The sequence below is a fragment of the Peromyscus eremicus genome, chromosome 8a (assembly GCF_949786415.1).
Source record: "Peromyscus eremicus chromosome 8a, PerEre_H2_v1, whole genome shotgun sequence".
NCBI lineage: Eukaryota > Metazoa > Chordata > Mammalia > Rodentia > Cricetidae > Peromyscus > Peromyscus eremicus.
In genome coordinates this window covers 66317548-66338315 of record NC_081423.1, presented here as the reverse complement: position 1 = coordinate 66338315, position 20768 = coordinate 66317548, and the positions used below count along the sequence as shown (strand labels likewise).

The window sequence follows — 20768 nt, the reverse complement described above, 5'->3', positions numbered from 1 at the left end:
AGGGAAAAATCATAAGGTTGCATCATTTAGGAGTGCTAGTACGGGTACAATTCTGATTGGCTCGCTTCTAGGGGCTTCTAGAAATCATGGCTTAATCTTCTAAGGGGGTGGTTGCCTTCGACCATTTCTTATTGGCTGCCCTCAGGTGGGGACATTTTTATGGTCAGTTACCCTGGAAACCAGGTTTGGAACATTCTATAGTCCGGCAGTCATTACCTCGTGACTACCTTGTGACTCTGTACTTTTACATTTCCTGGTTTCTGGAATCTGGACTGACTTGTTTCAGTAACTATTGGCCTATTCCTAGAAGGAGAAATCTTAGGCCTTAGTTTTTGGGTAAAAGCATTTTGGTCTTATTTCTAAGATGGCTCATTTTGGTCTCACAGGAGGTGTAGGGCTTGTTCTCCCCGGTGTTGAAGCTGGTGGGGGTCAGGGATGGCTCTCCCATTCTTATAAGCACAGGGCCAGCTCTCCTACCTGCCTCTAGCATTGATGGGCATGGGGAGGGGGGGGCGAGTGGACAGCAGTTCTCACCTGCCCCTGTTGCCACAAGACAGATGGGTAATGAGGACAGCTCTCCCATGGTCACAGTTTCAGGACTGGCTCTCCCACACCTGCATTAACAGGGTTGGCTCAGTTGTGCTGCCTTGTCTAGGTTTAGGGCCTGCTCTCCAGAGTGCTGCAGCTAGTGGGAGTCAGGGACAGCTCTCCTGCTCTCATGACCATAGGGCCATCTCTCCCACTTGCCCCAGGCATTGGTGGGGGAGCATCTCTTCCAAGCCCATGCCCCTCTGTGGCAGAAGAGGGGAAATGGCTAGGTCTCTGCAGCAAGCTGCAAGAATATATTATAGAGATTCAACTGTATATAATAAGCTATACCTTGACTGACACAAGGTGTCCTTCAAGAGGAAGCCATTTATGAAGGAATATTTAGTGTTATTTATCTTTTTAATATATATCAGCTGTTTTCTGCTATGAAATTCTTGTGTGCCCATATATTACTATGCATTATGGCAAACAGTTTAGTTTCTCAGACCTACTGCTGATCCACTAACTAAGACCCCTGCAAAGAGAGCCTAGGAGACAGGTGTCCTGTAGATGCATAGCTTTGTTTCTTGTGCAAATGAAGCTCAGACCATCCCTTACCTTCAGGCCTAGTAGCATGGCAGAGCTATTGACTCAGGACAATAGGGCTTTTTGATTAACTAGGTGCAGTAAAGACTGGAAAAGAATTCCAGAGGCAGGCAGAGCTGTGTGGCCAGAGAGAAGGGAACAAGGAGAATTTCTGTAGATAGTGAATACAGGCACATGGCTACAGAGAAGAGATCAAAGAGAATTTCTGTAGATGGCTGGCAGAACCATATGGCCAGAGAGAAGAGAAGAAGGCAGAGTTTCCCAGAGCCAGAGTAAGGAGCAAGGAAGGAAAGATGGAGGATGAAAGAACAGAGGACAAAGATGAGGTTGAAAGCATAGGAGCTTACTAAAACTATGAGGAGAGATAGAGAAGGGACAGAGAGGAACTGAGTGTCAGGACAGAACTGAAGCTGTGTTGTGCCCAGATTGTGACCCCCAGAGAGACCACCAAAGACGAGCATGCCGGAATGCAAAAGCAAGGTTTAATTCTGGATATCCAAAAGCAATACAAGCCTAGGCAGGGACTTCGTCCAATACATTCAACACAGTGGAGCCTAGAGGAAGCCCCGCCTGTCTGCAAGCTCAGTTTTTAAAGGAAAAAAAATCACAAGGTTACATCATTTAGGGGTGCTAGTACGGGTACAATTCTGATTGGCTTGCTTCTAGGGGGCTTTCTAGAAATCATGGCTTAATCTTATTTCGAAGGGAGTGGTTGCCTGCCACCATTTCTCATTGGCTGCCCTCAGGTGGGGGCATTTCTGTGGTCAGTTACCCTGGAAACCAGGGAGAGGACATTCCATAGTCTGGCAGTCATTACCTCGTGACTATCTTGTGACTCTGTACTTTTACACTTCCTGGTTTCTGGAATCTGAACTGACTGATTTCAGTAACTAATGGCCTATTCCCAAAAGGAGAAATCTTAGGCCTTAATTTTAGGGTGAAAGCATTTTAGTCTTATTTTTAAGATGGTTCATTTTGGTCTCACAGCTGTATAGATAGAATTTTGTCTTAGTGAAAAAAAGTAAGTGGACAAAAGAGAATGGTGTTCATAGATTCTTTCCCCTCAGTTAACTCCATGCTGGGGTAGTGTTTTCCCCAGGACTCTGGGAGGAAGCTTCTCAGGGCAGGCCCTTGAGAAAATTTCATTAGGTCTCCCACTCTCATGTCTTCAGGGTTGACTTACACTCTCATCAACAGGAACAGGGTCACCTCTGCTGTGCTGCCCATACAAAGTTCAGGACTCACATTCCTGAGTCAAGAGGCCAGCTCCCTCACCATCTCATCCTGTTCCCTTCCTCTCTCATCTCTTCAGATATGCCTCTGTCCACAGGACCTGAACTATTCTCTCTCTCTCTCTCTCTCTCTCTCTCTCTCTCTCTCTCTCTCTCTCTCTTTCTCTCTCTCTCTCCCCCTCTCTCTCTCTCTCTCCCATAAAACATCATACTGTACCTCTGCTTACTCTAATAGTGACCTTCTGGCTGGTGCTGCAAGGTACTGGATGAGCCCGTGTTTTCTCTTCAGAGCCTGGGGTGTTTTAGTCTTTATCTTTATACTTGTAAATACATTTAATTTTCATAAATGTATTTATCAATTTTTTTAGTATTATTCTGCCTTGCAAATTTATTTTATTTTTTTAAAATTTTTATTTTGCAATACAATTCAGTTCTACATATCAGCCACAGATTCCCTTGTTCTCCCCCCTCCCGCCCCCCTCACCTTCCCCCCAGCCCGCCCCCCATTCCAATCTCCTCCAGGGCAAAGCCTTCCCCACAGACTGAGAATTTATCAATTTTAAGTGGAAGTCTGTTTTATAAATCAGATATTACTTACTATATTATATTGTTTTTACCTGTAGTTTCAATCCTTGTGGTCTTATACCCAGAGTCCCCCAAAGACCACCAAGAGACCAAATCCGATGCAAAAGCAAAGAGTATTTTTAATTGTTGCAAGTTAACTCAGGTCTCTTCATCGTCGGTCTGATGCAGCAGCAGAGCAGGAGAGACCCTGAGTAGCAGTGGGGCAGGGCTTTTTATAGGGAAAAAGCAAGGTGGGGGTTTGGGGTCTACAGACTACATAGGAACAGACTCAGGATTGATGCACCTCCCATCCAGAAGTGCTGTCCTTGGTTAGCTTGCAGCTGTAGCAAAACTATTATCTCTTTTAGTGGAAGCTGTGATTACAACGTTTCTTCCTTATCATGAACCTGCTAGTTATAACTTTTAATTGACTTTTTCTACCATATGGGAATATCCAGTGGGGTTTTTCTGTAACTAAAACTAGGGCCAAGGTTGGGGGCTCAAAGGCACATCCTGCTGTGAAAGGGGCCTACATCCTATTGGGTCTTTTCCACAGCCTGTCATGGCAGTAGAATGGCCAAGGCAGGGGTTCGGGCAAGGGTGTCAGTTCCTCAGTGGTTCCAATATTTTCACAGCACGTGTCATGTGCACATTGCTTTGCCGCTCTTTTCTTCAACTTAGTTTTCAGCCTGAGATGCACAGCGAGTTTCAGTGTCCACCGGTAATCTTTTTGTCAGCATTTTCTGAAACTGCAGGACAGAGCTTTGTCCTATCTTTATCTTTCTTCTTGTACGGAAGGGCCTAGATGAGGTTTTGTTTTCCTATCGCCAGTGAATGAACCTAGGCCTCAAGCATCCTATTCAAGAGACTGAGCCTCATCCACAGGGGGAGGATGATTAGGAAAGCTCAGAATATACAGACGTTTCCTTGCTCTGGAAGCCAAGCAGAGCAATAGGTTGTGGAAAATGTCTGGCTCAACTGAATGGGGATCAAACAGATACCAAACAGAATGGTTCTTTCCAGGCCCGAGAATCGACGGATGCTGTCAAACGTGTCATCATCCATCTGAGACACTCTCTTCTTCCTCATTTCTCTCAGGAACTCACCTTTATGTATATTCTTTTGCTCCTCTGTGCTGAAAAGCACAGCGATATCTTGGGGAGAATAGCCATTCCTCAGGAAAAAATTGCACTTATCTGCTACATAGATCACCATGTCTTTCCAGCTCAATTGTTTGTGCTTGTAGATGCCTAATACACCTTGAGCACAGGTAAATACATTGAGCATCTCCAGGGATTTGGGAGGGATATTGGGTGGAGGGTTATCTCTGATTTTCTGTAACTCACTTTTTAAGAACTCAGCTATTTGGTCTGCATTACGTACCACTTTTGTGAGCTCTTCTCTTGGATACTGGCATGAGAAATCTGGCAGGCCACTCTGTTGTGTGTGGCTTGTCTGAAAATAGTCCAGGAAGATCCAGAGAATTCTGGTAGAATTTTTCTCTCTCTGAGTGATGGATCTTGCCTTATTATACCAGTCCCCATTTTCAGTGCGGAAATTCTGAGCTTCATCAACAATGATGTGTTGGATTCTGTCTGTCTCAAATTCATTTTTCATGAAAGTTTTCCGGGTCACTGCCTGGCAAATATTTTTTCCCCTGTAATGGTGAAAAGGACATTAGTTGTTTCTCTAACTGTATCACATGCCCAGAAACACAGCACTGCTGTCACAGGTCATTGTACTGTCTAATTCCCAAGAATCAGGGTAACTTAAGAGAAAAATTCAAACTCAGATTGATAACACACAGACATAAGATCCAAACACATACCCGATAAAGTCCCTCAAACGCTGATTTTCACAGATGTAGAGAATTCTATCTGTTTCACAGTGGAATGTGTTTCTGATCTTTTCCATGATCTTCATGGCCATGATTGTCTTCCCCGACCCCGGCAAGCCATGCACAAACAGTTTCTTGGCTTTGCGGAGATTTTTTGAGAATATCTCGTACTGTTGGGCTGTGAGAAGATTCAAAATTTCACAGCCAAGCTGGTCACTCAAGAAAGACCTGAAGTTGAGCAAGACAATCACAAGGGCCTGCAGCAAGGCTTCCATTTCCTGGGTGTTGGCAAGCTTATAGGAGCACGGGTAATCTAAAGGAGAGGCTGACCACTCACTGGTCTCTACATTGCTCTTGGAACTCAGGCAGAGAACTTTGGTCATGACACACACCCGCCCAGTGTAGCCACCAGTGTTCACTAGCTTCTGCTTGAAAGTAAAGGCAGTGTGGGTACAGTAGTCCTGTCCCCCCTCATCCTGCTCCTCAAGAATGGTGTAGAGGGTTGGGGAGCTATTCTCTGCAATCAGCAGAGCATCACAGATGACTCCCTGCTTCTCTTCCAGGTCCAGGTCCACAGCCCAACTTCTAGAGACAATCAGCAAACCACAGGGGACAGAACTCATTTCCTGGCTTATTAAGTTCTCCAATCTCTCATGCTCTGAGCACAGCTCCCTCCAGAGGGATTCAGGAGTATATGTCAAACGTCCTGGTGACACTGGACATGGAAAGAATAGATAAGATTTCAAATAAGTGTTTGTATTGTTTTGTATAATTCACATACTATGTCTAAAATGGAGAATTAAGTAGATGGCCTACACAAAAGAAACTCAATGGTATTTTCGGAGGTGTTTTTTTTTTTTTTTTTTTTTTTCCTCACATGCTTTGTCTGGGTGTATTTCTTACCTTACAGGTCTTTTGCTTATTTATTATGGTTTACAATTTTGTGTTCTTATGGTGTGTGTGTGTGTTTGTGTGTGTGTGTGTGTGTGTGTGTGTGTGTGCTCTGTATGTATGTGTTTCCTGTTCTTTTTCTTTATTTTTTTCTGTTTGTTTTGTCCTATTCTGGTTTGTTTTAGTTGTCCATTTGTTGTGTAATGAGCGAGAGAAAGAGAGAGAGGGGAAAAGGATGTGGGTTTGAGTGGGTAGAGAGGTGTCAAGGATCTAGGAGGAGCTGGGTGAGGGCAAACTGTGATTAGATTATATTGTATGAAAAAAATCTGTTTTTAATAAAAATTAAAATTATAATACATTTTAAAAATAAAAAAGGAACTAAGCTCCTCTGTGTAGTACAACTTAAGAGAAATTCCATCTGTATACATCTCCTTCAGCTCATGTCCCACCAAGCTGATGGAATGATGTGACCCTCCCATTGTCTTACAGAAAAGTCTGTGCCAAGCAAAATGGAGTTTATTGAGCCTAAAAATATGCAAACAAAATCTGTGGAGTTATTCTTATATCGGATTCCTTTGTCAAAAGTTCAAAAATACTTCTGATAAGTTAAAAAGTAAAAAAGAGTTCAAGTAAATTAATTTTGAAACTGGACCTAAGGCTATCCTAATACATTAATTACTGGGGCATTCATACATGTTTATTTATACATAGGACGTCTCTGTATTGTATTTGAGTAACAGATCTCACAAATATTCAGAGTGTGAAGGTGAAGAGGCCAATTCCTTCCTTCAGAAACCCTGATCTTTCCTATGTAGGAATTCCTAGACATAGCTAAAAGCTGACATAATCTATCATCTTGAATTATTATTTTGAACCAAGCCCAGAAACTAGTGACTTATTCTCACCAACTTCTTTGAAGACAAATTACTCACAGTTCCTGTGTGCCCTCCTATTCTGCCATGTGAAGGCTTGTGTTCTTTCATCTGTCCCTAAAAGCTGACTAAAATGGTCAGCTGTATCATTGTGCTTCCAGTGTAAGGCTTTTGCTATGGCTGTACTGGTTCAGTGAATTCTGAACCCAGTGTCTGAACCCTTGAGAAGCTGACTCAAATACACATGCTCAAGCCCTGGGAATGCTATGTTTTAAATTCCTGGTGGGGGCCTTTACTGCTGCATATTTATCAGATTTTGCAGTTACCCTGGTAGATGACTTCAAGGGTACCCACACCTCATTTCCAAGAGGTTTGTAGCACTGTTACATCATAAACTTGGTGTCGCAGAAGGCAATCTCACTGATTTCTTTTTTAGCCAAGGTATTAAATGGTCTCTTTCTCCTAATGGAAAAACTAGCTGTTCATACCTGGAAATACATGCTTTTGGAGCATACCTGGAAATAAATGCTTTTGGAGATCGACTTTATCCTCCAATCCTTTCGTAGAATACACTGGTCTGCAGAGTGGAGGGCTGTTGGCGAGACTCAGTTGAGACTCAAAGTCTTCACACAGGTTACGGAGGGAAGATGACTGATTGGCAGCTGCCTCTGTATGACACAGTGAATGAAAACAGTCAGAATAACAAAGCATAGGCTCTATTCCAAAGGGGAAAAATTGGAAGAACACCAGAAATCATACAGAAGGGAAGTTGAAGCTTGATCCAGAAGGTAATATAAGCAGCCCTGGTGAAGAGACTGGAAGTCCCATCCACATGACAAAATCAGAATCCTCAAAAGCTTCAAATCCAATAGAAGGCTCTGGAGAGGCAGTGACTCCTCTGACATCACAGGTAAGCAGTGGAGAGGAGGTCCCCTATGTTACTTCACTGGGTGCCAGTTGGATAAAGGACCCACTGGTTAGTACTGAGCTACCTTGGGGGTCCTGATAGCAAGAAACAATCTCAAATCAGGGATCCTGGTGTCAGCCTGCCACTGTTCATGGGCAGGAGACAGCTGTGAAAGGTAAGCATGGGGCAAGGAAGGACTGGGCACTGACATGCCAAGGTAGTAGGAGGCTGGACTCAGAAAGAGAAGCTTGGGTTGGAGAGATGGCTCAGAGCTCAAGAGTACTAGCTGGGAGGCAGAGGCAGGCAGATCTCTGCTGTGGGATGTTCTGTATGGCAAATGCATTACTCTGATTGGCCAATAGTCAGGCAGGAGGAAGTAGAGGCGGGACAAGGAGGAGAATAAAGCTGGGAAGTGGAAGGCTGAGTCAGAGACACTGCCAGCCGCCAAGATGACAAACAGCATGTGAAGATGCCAGTAAGCCACGAGCCACGTGGCAAGGTATAGATTTATAGAAATGGATTAATTTAAGCTGTAAGAACAGTTAGCAAGAAGCCTGGTACGGCCATACAGTTTGTAAGCAATATAAGTCTCTGTGTTTACTTGGTTGGGTCTGAGCGGCTGTGGGACTGGCAGGTGAGAGAAATTTGTCCTGACTGTGGGCCAGGCAGGAAAACTCTAGCTACAGATCTCTATGAGTTCGAGGCCATTCTGGATATAGAGCAGGTTCCAGGACAGCCAGAGCTATGCAGAGAAACCAGGTCTTGAAAAAATTTAAAAAAAAAAAAGAAAGAAAAAGAAAAAGAAAAGAAAAAAATAATCTCTTGTTTCTCATTAGACCAAAATTAAATAAAACTATAAATCAATAGCAAGAGAAACTATAGAACTTTACAAACACATGGAGATTAAAAAACAAATGACCAGCATGTCATTGATGAAATGGGGAAATTAAAATAACTATATAATCAAATGAAAATGGAAGCAGCAGTTATAGGAACCTTTGGAATGTATCAAAGGCAATCCAATAATGGAGTTTATAGCTATGAACGATTACATGGAAAAACCAGAGCCATCTCAAGTAAGTAGCATCATGGAATTTCAACTCAGAGAAACACTTCACCAAATAAGAAAACCCAAGCCAAAAATTAGTAGATAGAAATAAATAATAATCTTCAGGGTAGAAATTAATGAAGTGGGAATGAAAAGAATAATCAAAAGAATGAGTAAAACAGACCTTTTAAAAATAGGTAAGATTGATAAACCCTTAGCTAAACCAACTAAAGGAAGAGAAGAGATAATATTACACCAGATATCAGTAAAATCCAGAGGATCATCAGGGAACACTTTGAAAACCTATATTCTAAAGAGGTGAAAAATCTAGGGTTTTGGATCAAAGGAGAAATCCTTGGACATGTATCACCTACCCAAACTAAATCAAGATTGCTCAAGTGGCAGCAGCCTAAATGCAGCTAAATCCCTTTCAATTCAATGCACCTTCTCACATTTGAGGGAAGATTGTGTTGTCTCTTTACAAAGAGCTGAGACAGAAGTACAGCCTCCCATCTGTGCATACCCAACAGGAAGATGAAGAGAATGCTAGCAAAAAGAGCCCAGATATGGATGGATTCATGTGGACTTCTAATAGACTGTCACTGTAGAATTAACAGCAATGTTCCTTAAACTATTCTGTGAAATAGAAGGGAAGAAACACTATTAATGCACCCAATAAAGCTGTATTGTCTTGGCAGCACAACCATAAAAAGACAAAACAAAATAATCAGCCACTCAATTTCCATGATAAACTTAAAAAGAACCTGCAAACCAAACTTAACCCAACACTGAAAAGATCACCTCCCACGATCAAGTAGGCTTCATTCCAGAGAAGCAAGGGTGGCTTAACATAGACAAATTAATAAATGCAACGTGTCACATAAGTAGAATCTGGGACAAAAATCACAGATCATCTCTTTAGATGCAGAAAATGAGTGTGTCAGAATTTTACATCTTTCCATAATAAAAGCCCTGAAGAAACCAGGGACAGAAAGAACAGACATCAACATGATAAAGGCTGCATATGACAAACCTAAGACTAGCATTATACTAGGTGAGAAAATACCAAAAGAACTGCCTCTAAAATCAAAGTTCACTCTTATTCAAGGCAAGTGTACAAATAGAAAAGAAGTCAATTGTCCCATTCGCAGATGATGTGACTCTCAACGTAAAGACTTTAAAGACTCTACCAGTGAGCTCTTATACTTGATAACTTTCCACAGAGTAGCAGGATATAAAAACCAATACACAAACCCAGCAGCTCTTCTATATACCAATAACAAACTTGCTGAGAAACAGATCTGGAAGATCTCCTTAATGACTGCTTTTAAAAAAAAATCCCTGAGAACATACCTAACAAAGGAGGCAAGAGGCCTCTATAATGAAAACTTTCAACCCTGAGGCATAAACTAGAAGAAAAAGCCTCCTATGAAAATGGCTATCACCAATCTCAGTCTAATTAGTCCATACAAACCCTATCAAATTCCAATGATGTTTTTCACAGAACTAAGAAAAAAAGTTTCTGAAATTCATACAGAAGCACAAAAGACTGATTAGCCAAAGAAGATTTAGCAAAAAGAACAATTAGGTCCAACCAAAATACACCATATCTGTTGTGGGTTCCTGACTCCCTGAGTTGGTAACATGCTAAACTTTGGCACCAGGTGATAATTACTATGAGGTTCCAGCAAATTATAGTGTGAGGGTTTTTTATAATATATGTACAAATAAGAAATCCATTTTCATGGTACCGGTGACATAGCTCAGTAGGTAAACGTGTTATGGTGGTTTGAAAGAAAATGGCCCCTAAAAGGAGTGGCACTATTGGGAAGTGTGGCTTTGTTGGAGTGGGTGTAGTCTTGTTGGAGGAAATGTGTCACTGTGGAGGCAGGCTTTGAGGTCTCACATATGCTCAAGATACTGCCCAGTCTCTCAGATCACTTAGTGTTGACTCCAAGAATTTGGACTCTCATCTACTTCTCCAGCACCACATCTGTTTGCATGCTGCCATGTCCCACCATGATGATAATGGACTGATCCTCTGAAAATGTAAGTGAGCCACTCCAGTTAAATGTGTTCCTTTGTAAGAGGTGCTGTGGTCATGGTGTCTCTTCACAGCAGTAGAAACCCTGACAGGTGCCTGCCTCCATGCCTGATAACCTGAGTTCCACTTAGTGGAAGGAGAAGTGACTCATGTTGGTCTCTGACCTCCATATTTTAACCATCGAATATGCATATGTGTACCACAAAAGAAATCCATTTCCGCCGGGCGGTGGTGGCGCAAGCCTTTAATCCCAGCACTCGGGAGGCAGAGGCAGGCGGATCTCTGTGAGTTCGAGGCCAGCCTGGTCTACCAAGTGAGTTCCAGGAAAGGCGCAAAGCTACACAGAGAAACCCTGTCTCGAAAAACCAAAAAAAAAAAAAAAAAAAAAAATCCATTTCCAACTTTTAAAAAAGATTTATTTATTATGTATGCAGTGTTCTGCTTGCATGAATGCCTGCATGCTAGAAGAGGGCACCAGATCTCATTATAGATGGTTGTGAGCCACCATGTGGTTGCTGGGAATTGAACTCAGGACCTCTGGAAGAGCAGCCAGTGCTCTCAACTGCTGAGCCATCTCTCCAGCCCTACACATTTCTTGTATCCAAAAAAGCATAAAGATCCAGAGAAAGCCAACTTCAGTAGGTGTCATGAACTCAGACTTTCAGAGTGTGAGGGATACAGAGGAACTCAAAAGAGTTGGAAAGGACAGAGAAGAAAGAACTCTCCCCTCTTACCTGGACCAGCATCCACCATCATGTCCACCCATTCCTCAGTAGTCAGTCTGTTAATACGTTTCTCCTTGTCTACCCTCCATGAAGTGGGAGCTTTTGAGAACACTGCACAGCAGAAAGGCTCCACTTTGATCACATAGAGATAACCATGCAAATTCCCCTCTTTAAACACATCTATGACTCTGGTCTGGTGAGACACATTTTTTTTAGATGAACAAAAATGGAAAACTGGCAACTTGGATATTACTTCATTTACCACTCTTTCCAAAGAGTTTCGATCAACATTGTTTTTTGGGCATCCCCAGACCTCCCTAGTCTCATTATCCACTCCAATGAAAAGGTAGCCTCCACAGGTATTTGCAAATGCAGAGATGTACTTTGGAATATTATTTTTTATACAGTCTGGGGCGTGATTTGTAGAGAATTGTTTAAACTCTATATAAGTAGATTCAGTAAAAGGCAAGATTTGACCATATTCAAGTTTCTCACTCTGGAAAATTTTAAAAGGAGAATTTGATACAAGGCTGTTCTGATGCATAGCTTTGGGTGTTTTAACAGGTGGAGTTTCTTCCTCAGTCAGACTATGTTTCACACTCTTCTTATCCTTTAGAAATGTGAATGCATCTATAGAATTCATGTGAATGCAAGAAGTTTCAGCTCTACGGTACAAGGAAGATTTTAGGCTGCAAATGCGAGGCTTAGCAGAACCGTCTTCAGGGCCACAGCTCCAAGATTTAACAAAAATGTAAAAATGGTTCCCTCGTTGTTGGGTCTCAAAGAAAGTCTGCAAATCAGAAGACTGGATAAGCTCAATCAAAGACTGTTCCAAGTCCTGTCCCACCTCCACAGGATGATCACTGTTGTTGGCCATTTGTATCTCAATCACTCCTCCTCCGGAGTTTAACAGAGCACAGGCAGCCTTTGTAATTTTTGTCTTCTCCAGCTTTCTCTTCCTTGAGTCCATTTTATTTCGGTTTTCTTCCCCAAGAGTCACTTCTTTTACATGGATGACCAAGTCTGGGTGAGACTTTATCACCTCGAAGGAGAGATTTGTTTCCATGTTGGTCCTATAATCAAACAATCCAGATACTTGTTTTACTTTTATTAATATTAATTCTCTCGTGCACACAATTCATTCATTTACTTAATGAAAATATTTAATCTAACTCAAATATATATTATCAAAGCAGTAAAGCAGCAAGTAAGAAAGAAATAGTCCTTTGTCTTTAGAAACCGTTTGGAGGTGGAATGAAAGTAGAACTTACCATCACATGTGATATGGGTTATCGGAGGAAAAACACATTAAAGAGGATCTGAACTACTTTGGCTATTAAACTGTAGTGTAATAATGCTCCCAGGAGGAGCTAATGTCACCTACTCACTAGAATTGTCAGGATGAAGCCATCAGCATTGAGGTACAGGAGCAGGAGGGATCACCTAATGCAAGGATGTGCCATGGCATGAGATTTCACAGCTTGGAACATATTCCCATTTAATTAGGGGATTAATAGAGAATATACTGGAAGGAGATGTCAAAAAGGTCATGAAAACACAGAGAGGCAGGAGAAAAACAAAAGAAATATGGTATGGGGGAACGGAGCACAGGGCCACCTGCTGACAATTCAGATACATAAGCTACTGACAGGTGCTGCAAGTTGAGATTGGAAAGTCTATTGTATGATTTAGTGAAATGCCAGGTGGTGGTGGTGCATGCCTTTAATCCTAGCTCTTGGGAGGCAGAGGCAGAAGGAACTCTGAGTTCGAGGCCAGTCTGGCATACAGAGTGAGTTCCAGGACAGTCAAAGTTACACAGAGAAACCTTATCCTGAAACACCCCCACCCCCTATCCCCCCAAAAAAAGTATTTAGTGGATGACACAAATGGTTACTATGAAAAGATGCAGAAGCTGAGGTCTTAGAGGAGAGGGACAAAACACATGACTTGGCTTGCATTTTTTTTTTAATTTAAGAAATATTTTATTCATTTTACATACCAACCACACACACACCCATCCCTCCTCCTACTTCCCCTGCTGACCCACCTCCTCCTCTAAAAGGGTAAGGCTTCCCATGGGGAGTCACAAAGCCTGGTACATTCAGTTGAGGCAGGACCATGCCCTTCAACCCTGCATCAAGGCTGAGCAAGGTGTCCGACCATAGTTCATGGGCTCCAAAAATTGGCTTGCAATTCTATCACACACTATTGTTATATTTATCTGGATATTTAAAATGCCTACCCCTATGTCCTTGCTAATAGAGTAGGGATCATCTACCTTAAGATGACTCAGTGTAAAGGATTAAATAATTGGCCAAGCACTTAACACTGTGCTTTGGCACACAGATGTCCAGTAAACAAAACTATACTAATTGTCACTATGTCACAATGGCATGAGGAATCAATACTAGGTATAGAATAGTGTTATCAAGTGTAGACAGGCAGTCATTAGATAAACTTCCTAAGAAAGGGAGGTTCAGAAATGTATACGGAGGAAGAGAAGTTGAAGATCATTTTTTCTTTAAGATGGGGAGACTTAACAATATTTGCCATGGATGAGAGACAGCCAGTAGAGAAGTGAGGACTTAAAGATGGAGGAGGAGGCTGAATGACCAAAACAAGTTTGGAAAAGATTGTGGTTCAAAATCTGGAAGAAGATAAAGAGGAGAAAAGCAAACCTGTTGATATTGAGGTTAGGTTTATAGCTGTTGGGGAGGCAGGAAGGAGAATCTTCTAATGTCTTCCTTTTCCCTTTTCAGCTAGGAAACAAAGCCATTCCCCTCTGCAAAGAGGCTTTTGCTGTAAAGGCAGGAGGAGAAATGTGGTGCAATAAAGTGGAAAAAGTTTGAAGAATATCACAGCGATATACTGCAGAGAAAACACGTGAGCCTTGTGTCTTAGCTACTTCTCTGCCTCTGTGATGAAACGCCCTGACAAAGGCAACTTAGGAAGGCAGGGTTTGTCTGGCTCACGGTGAGAAGTAAGTAAGGATCACCAGAGCCAGGAAGACAAGGCAGCTGGAGTTTGCACAGCTTGGTCACAGTGTAACCACCCATGGTCAGGAAGAGGGAGCAAGAAATGCCTGTGCTCAGCTAGCTGGCTCTTTTTTATTCAGTCTAGGCACCACAGCCTGGAAACGGTGCCACCTTCCTTTAGAACGGGTCTTCTCAATTAACTCAGTCACCATAATCACTTACACATATGCCTATAGATGAAATAATCCCTCAAGTGTGTGCCTGGAGGCCTTTCTTCTAGGTGATTCCATGTCCCATCAAGACAACATTGAACAGTGTTATACCATGTCTTCATGCACCCAACACACATAAATTTACAAAATGTAATAATGACTCGAAAAAGCAATTTTATAGCAGGGCAATGTACATTATGATAATATTTGCATAAAAAAGTTAAAGACAAGAGGTTGAAGAGATGGCTCAGTGTATATGAGTGTTTTGCTTGTATGTATGTCTGTGCACCACCTGCCTGGTGCCAATGGACGTCAGAAAAGGGCATCGGATCCCTGGGACCAGAGTTATGGACAGTTGTTCACTGCCATGTGGGCGCTGGGAATTGAACCTGGGTCTTCTGCAGAAACAAGAAGTCTTCACTGCTGAGTCATCTCTCCAACTCTAGATAACAGAGTTTTTAGGAAGTAAAATCTTAAAAATGTCATATGACACAGAATAAAGCTATACTAGAGTTTGATAGGCAGAATGCCTCCCAACAGGAAATGGGTGAGCTACCACTGAGGGGCCTGTGGGACAACTGGTCCAGAGTAAATAGCACCGTTCCATGAGAACTGAAGAAAAGTGATCTTTGTCTCTCTTACACTACCGTAGAAACTGTTGGTGGAAGATTAGGCGTCTGATGGATGTGCCTGGAAAGTAAGTGTGGGAGGAACAATCCTCTAGATGAGCTGGGGCAGTACACTGCGCAAAACAAGTTGAAACTGGCTATCTTGGGGCAGAACCAGAACAGAAAGAAATAGAGCTGTAGAATGAGAGACATTTGGGAGAAACTGAAATCACAGGGTCCTTGGCTCTTTTCCAACAGCTTCTAGATTATATAAACTCCGGGTTAGACAGTAACAGTTCTATTTCCGCCTCTCAGCGCCTCAGTTAAGGACAGTGTCTTACAGGGGTTGCTCAGTCGCATCTGTAGAATCTCAACACTGCAATTTCAAAACCTGCAGCTGGGGGCCTGAGCACTTGCACTCTCGGAATCTAACTTGCACCTGCTAACTGTGACAGGCTCTGCCAGCACAGAAACCTGCTGCTGAGGGCAGCCCTGGCATTCAGGCATGCATGGTCCTGCTCCACCCCATCCCCCAATCCCAGTCCCTCACTCCTCTGCCTGCCTCCCTTTTCCTGTGCGGGCCTAGTCAGGCTCACAACCACCCGGATCATCCCCTATCACCCTCATCCTTTTTAAGGAACTTGTGGCTGAGCCTGATAAAATACCTGGGCCTTCAGGCAGGAGAGACACACAGATGTCACCTTGGCTTCTGGGCTGCTCAGGCCACCAGGTTCCGGATTTGGCGGGCTAGACCTCGGTGGTGGCCCTAGGGAGCTGAGGGGCGGTAAGCACCGGGATCCTGGCCTTCCAATCCCAGGTCCATAGCATTTGCCAGGCTGGCACTAAGGTCCCGCCTTTCCTTTAAAATGGTTGGCTGCGCTCCCCGCCAAAGCCGCGGAAACAAAGAGACCAATAGGAAGTCTACTAAATACCGGGAAACTTGAAACTTGTAAGCTAAACTTTAACCATCCTAAACTTTAGATACATTGAGCTTCCGAGTTGTTCCTGGCGTCTTTAGTTCCTCTTTTGGTCTCCGTTGCCATTCTTACTCCTTCCTGCTCTTCTGCTCTCCCAGCGCTCAGGTACTTGCCCATCTGTCTGCATCTATCAAGCAATCTATTTATCGAATCTATTGATATGCCTATATTAATTACACAAGATGGGATAAAACTCATTCCAGAGGAGAAAAGCTCTTCCCCAGGCCCTTCCCTCTGCCTCCCGCCTCCCATCCGACCCTGGACCCCTGCAAGGTCGCGGCCAACTCTCACTGCTTCCAATTTGCTGGAAAGGAGTTCTCTGCTCCACTTCCCCTGCCTGCCTCGGAAAACAGAAGTCGGAAACAGGCACCAACCTTTCCCTTCCAGAACACAGTCTCTGGCACAATCCTGCGGGTCTGTGGTCGGGTGGAGTTCCAGTGGTGGACTGGGTCACCAGCCTGTGAGGCACAGAGGAGCAGCTCTGGCTCCAGTGTATATTTGATGGTGTCCGCAGCCAATTGTTTGAATCAATCCTTCTAATTTCCGTACCCTGCTTTAGGGGAAAACGAAACTGTTCGTATTTTCTGGATGGCTGCAGGTCTTTGGCACTCTGCCAGCTTGAGCTCACTGTTGGTTTCAGGTGGATTGGACTTGGTAGCAGCCCTTCTCTCTTCAGCTAAACCCTCATCCTGGTCCCGGGGCAGAACTCCTCACTGCTGGCCTGGCCCAGTGGGTTACAGCCCTGAGCTGCTGCCTCTACCTGAAGGCCGAGTTCTCTGCAGTGGAACGCTTCCAGCAGGAGCAGAGATTCATGCTGGACTAGAGGAGTGAGAGTGGAGCTTTTATCAGGATCTCACCCCCTGGCCTCCGAAGTGAAAACTAACCATCATTAACCCTTCATTCTTGCAGATCTTTATATGTTGTGTGTTCCTAACGCATTTACAGTTATTAGACATGTGTTAAAACAGTTAACGGCATCAAGACATGCATTTTAGTTCATAACCTGTTTTTCCATGCTTCTAAATCTCCATTTCAGTGTATCTTCAGACCACCATCTTCAAGTTTTTCTTTAAAATGCTTTTAACATTGTTTAGGACCATGAATCTACAGTGTTGAAAATCTGTCCACCTAGAATTCAATTCTCTCTCTCTCTCTCTCTCTCTCTCTCTCTCTCTCTCTCTCTCTCTCCACCCAGTGGATGTTTAAAGGTAATCCTTCTCAGAAATATAAATGACCAATACATACTCTTAAAAGTTTTTAAAAATTAATGATGCTTAATCAACTGGGAAGTGAAAATTAAAACTGCTTTGAGATTCTGTCTAACCCCCATCAGAATGGCTGTTGCCAACCGTGTGACTCTTAAGCCACTGAGACCTAAAGAAGGACTTGGTGTCCGATTGTATGAAAAAAGCTCCCAGCCTAAGCATGAACTCAGAGAGGGCAGCCGAGCACAAACAGGAAGTAGGATAAGTTGATTTAGAGGCTGTGTCCTTGAGTGTATCAATATATATATATATATATTTTTTTTAATTACATCACTCAAGACATGTAGTTTAATGTACACATTTCTTCATAGCTGAATTCACATACCATGTGTTCTTTTTTTGGGGGGGGGTGTTTTTTTTTTAAGTTTTTATTTTGCAATACAATTCAATTCTACATATCAGCCACAGATTCCCTTGTTCTCCCCCTCCCACCCCCCTCACCTTCCCCCCAGCCCAACCCCCATTCCATTCTCCTCTAGGGCAAAGCCTTCCCCACAGACTGAGATCAACCTGGTGGACTCAGTCCAGGTAGATCCAGTCCCCTCCTCCCAGGCCGAGCCAAGGGACCCTGCATAGGCCCCAGGTTTCAAACAACCAACTCATGCAATGAGCACAGGACCCGGTGCCACTGCCTGGATGCCTCCCAAACAGATCAGGCCAATCAACTGTCTCACCCACTCAGAGGGCCTGATCCAGTTGGTGACCCCTCAGCCATTGGTTCATATTTCATGTGTTTCCGTTCGTTTGGCTATTTGTCTCTGTGCTTTATCCAACCTTGGTCTCAACAATTCTCACTCATATAAACCCTCCTCATTCTAGCTAATTGGACTCCCAGAGATCCACCTGGGGCCTAGTCATGGATCTCTGCATCCAGATCCCTCAGTAGTTGGATGAGGTTTCTAGCACGACAATTAGGGTGTTTGGCCATCCCATCACCAGAGTAGGTCAGTTCGCACTGTCTCTCGACCATTGCCAGCAGTCTGTTGTGGGGGTATCTTTGTGGATTTCTGTGGGCCTCTCTAGCACTTTGTTTCTTCCTATTCTCATGTGGTCTTCATTTACCATGGTCTCTTGGCTTTGTCGAATCTTAGGTGGCTGTAACTGTGTGGGTTATTTCTGGGTCCTCTGTTTTATTCCATGGGTCTACTCATGTGGGTTTTGTACGAGGACCATTCCGTTTTTGTTACTATTGCTCTTGAACACGACTGGAGGATTGGGTGTAGTGGAAGGAAGCTCCAGCATCCCTATTTCTGCCAAAGGTCACTTTAGCAACTAGAGGCCGGAAGTGGCAGGTAAAAGTATTTTTTTCCTTTTGAATACAGAATTTATCCTCTGTCTTATTGGAACAGGGGCCAGTTTGATGTTTAAAACTTTTCTTAAGGTATGAATTTTATATCAAAATTTATAATACATATTTTAACTTTTGTCATGATATTAATGGTCATCTAGAGTACTAATTCTACAAAAAAAGGCTTCATCTAGCTGCCTGTACATGTTTTCATGTTTGAGTCTTTATCAGTTTTATGCAGGGAATCATGACCATGCCTAACAGCAAATCTGAAGTCTCCAAAAAGATGATGGGGCCCCACAATGAGGATTCCATCAGGATGATGATAATACCACTAAGCTGACAAACACCACCCAAAGTCAGCTTTGGACTACAAACTGTTCAGGACAATTTAGAGATGGATAGCTGAGATGATCCAGCCTCACAGACTATTCGAGCAAGGACTTGAGATAAGTCCTACAACTTTGCCTTATGCAGAGACAGACAACAAATGATACAGCTACTTCTTCCAGGATTTGACAATTAACTCAAAATTTTCCTTTTCAGGATCCCCTAAAGATGCTGTCACCCCCAGATAGCAGGAAATAATTTTAAGAACAGGACACCCACATTCCCAAGAGGTGGGGAGGGTGGTTTTTGGTCTTTCTATGGGTTTTGGATAATTGTCATTGTTCAGGATGGTTGGTTACAAGTTGTTATTGTTAATGGTCAGGAAAAAGGCTAAACAAAGGAGATTAGATTTAAGGTTCTTCTTTGAAAACAAAAGAAAAAGGAAAAGAAAAAAGAGGATATAGATACCAGGTAGATTATTGAATCTACTCTGAAAAAAAGATATAGAAATGATGGACTATAGGTTAGGTTATTGAATCTACTCTGAAAAGAAAAAAGAGGACATAGATATGCTATAGATTAAAAAGATAGATTATTGAATCTACATTTAAAAGGCAACTACTAGTTTTAAATATTTTACATTGGATTGGATTTTTGTATATTGTATACAAATTATGTATATTGATACCAATTTGAGATTGAGTTTGTTAGAATATATTGTGCATGTATTTCTAATCTTGTTCAAGGTATTGTACCTATATAGTTCATTTAACAATGTAATGCAATATGCTATTCCTTGAAAGTTATTACCAACTAATTAGGATATAAAGAAATGAAACTTAGTAGTTAGTCATTACAATCGAACTTGTAGTCATATTAGGTGTGTTTTCAAGGTGAAGCAGAGATATATTTTAGATAGACAGGTCATCTTCCAACACTTCAGAGATCCACAGATTATGGCATTTAAGATGTTTTAATAACACAGAGTTTGTATATGTACCACATTTTCTTAATCCATTCTTTTTTTTTTCTTTTTGGTTTTTTGAGACAGGGTTTCTCTGTGTAGCTTTGTGCCTTTCCTGGAACTCACTCTGTAGCCCAGGGCTGGCCTTGAACTCACAGAGATCTGCCTGACTCTGCCTCCGAGTGCTGGGATTAAAGGCGTGTGCCACCACCACCACCACCACCACCACCACCACCACCACCACCACCAGGTCTCTTAATTCATTCTGCAGTTGAGGGCCAACTAGGTTGATTCCAGGTTCCAGCTATTACAAATAATGCTGCTATGAACATAGCTGAGCATGTGTCCTTCTGGTATGATTGAGCATTCCTTGGGTATATGCCCAAGAGTGGTATAGCTGGGTCTTGAGGAAGATTGATTCCCAATTTTCTGAGAAACTGCCATACTAATTTCCAAAGCGGCTGTACAAGTTTGCACTCCCACCAACAGTAGAAGAAAGAGTATTCCCCTTGCTCCACAGCCTCTCCAACATAAGCTGTCTTCAGCGATTTTAGTCTTAGCCACTCTGACAGGTGTAAGATGGTATCTGAGTCATTTTGATTTGCATTTCCCTGATGACTAAGGATGTTGAATAATTCCTTAAATATCTTTCAGTCATTTGAGATTCTTCCATTGAGAATTCTTTGTTTAGCTCTGTAGCTCACTTTTTAATGGAATTGTTTGTTATTTTGATGTCTAGTTTCTTGATTTCTTTATATATTTTAGAGATCAGCCCTCTGTCAGATGTGGTGTTGGTGAAGATCTTTTCCTTTTCTATATGCTGTCATTTTGCCTTATTTACTGTGTCCTTTTCCTTGCAGAAGCTTCTCAGTTTCAGGAGGTCCCATTTACATAG

The 20768-nt window shown here is 42.7% G+C and overlaps 1 protein-coding gene across 1 annotated transcript; it reads right to left on the bottom strand.

Annotated features, from left to right (window-relative positions):
• Positions 1 to 3786: 3786 nt before the first annotated feature.
• On the bottom strand, positions 3787 to 12320 carry LOC131917044 (schlafen family member 13-like). Its single transcript, XM_059270685.1, is given in 5 exon segments — positions 3787 to 3924; positions 3927 to 4587; positions 4759 to 5482; positions 7046 to 7198; positions 11264 to 12320. Coding segments are annotated over 5 exon segments (2733 nt in total).
• Positions 12321 to 20768: the final 8448 nt, after the last annotated feature.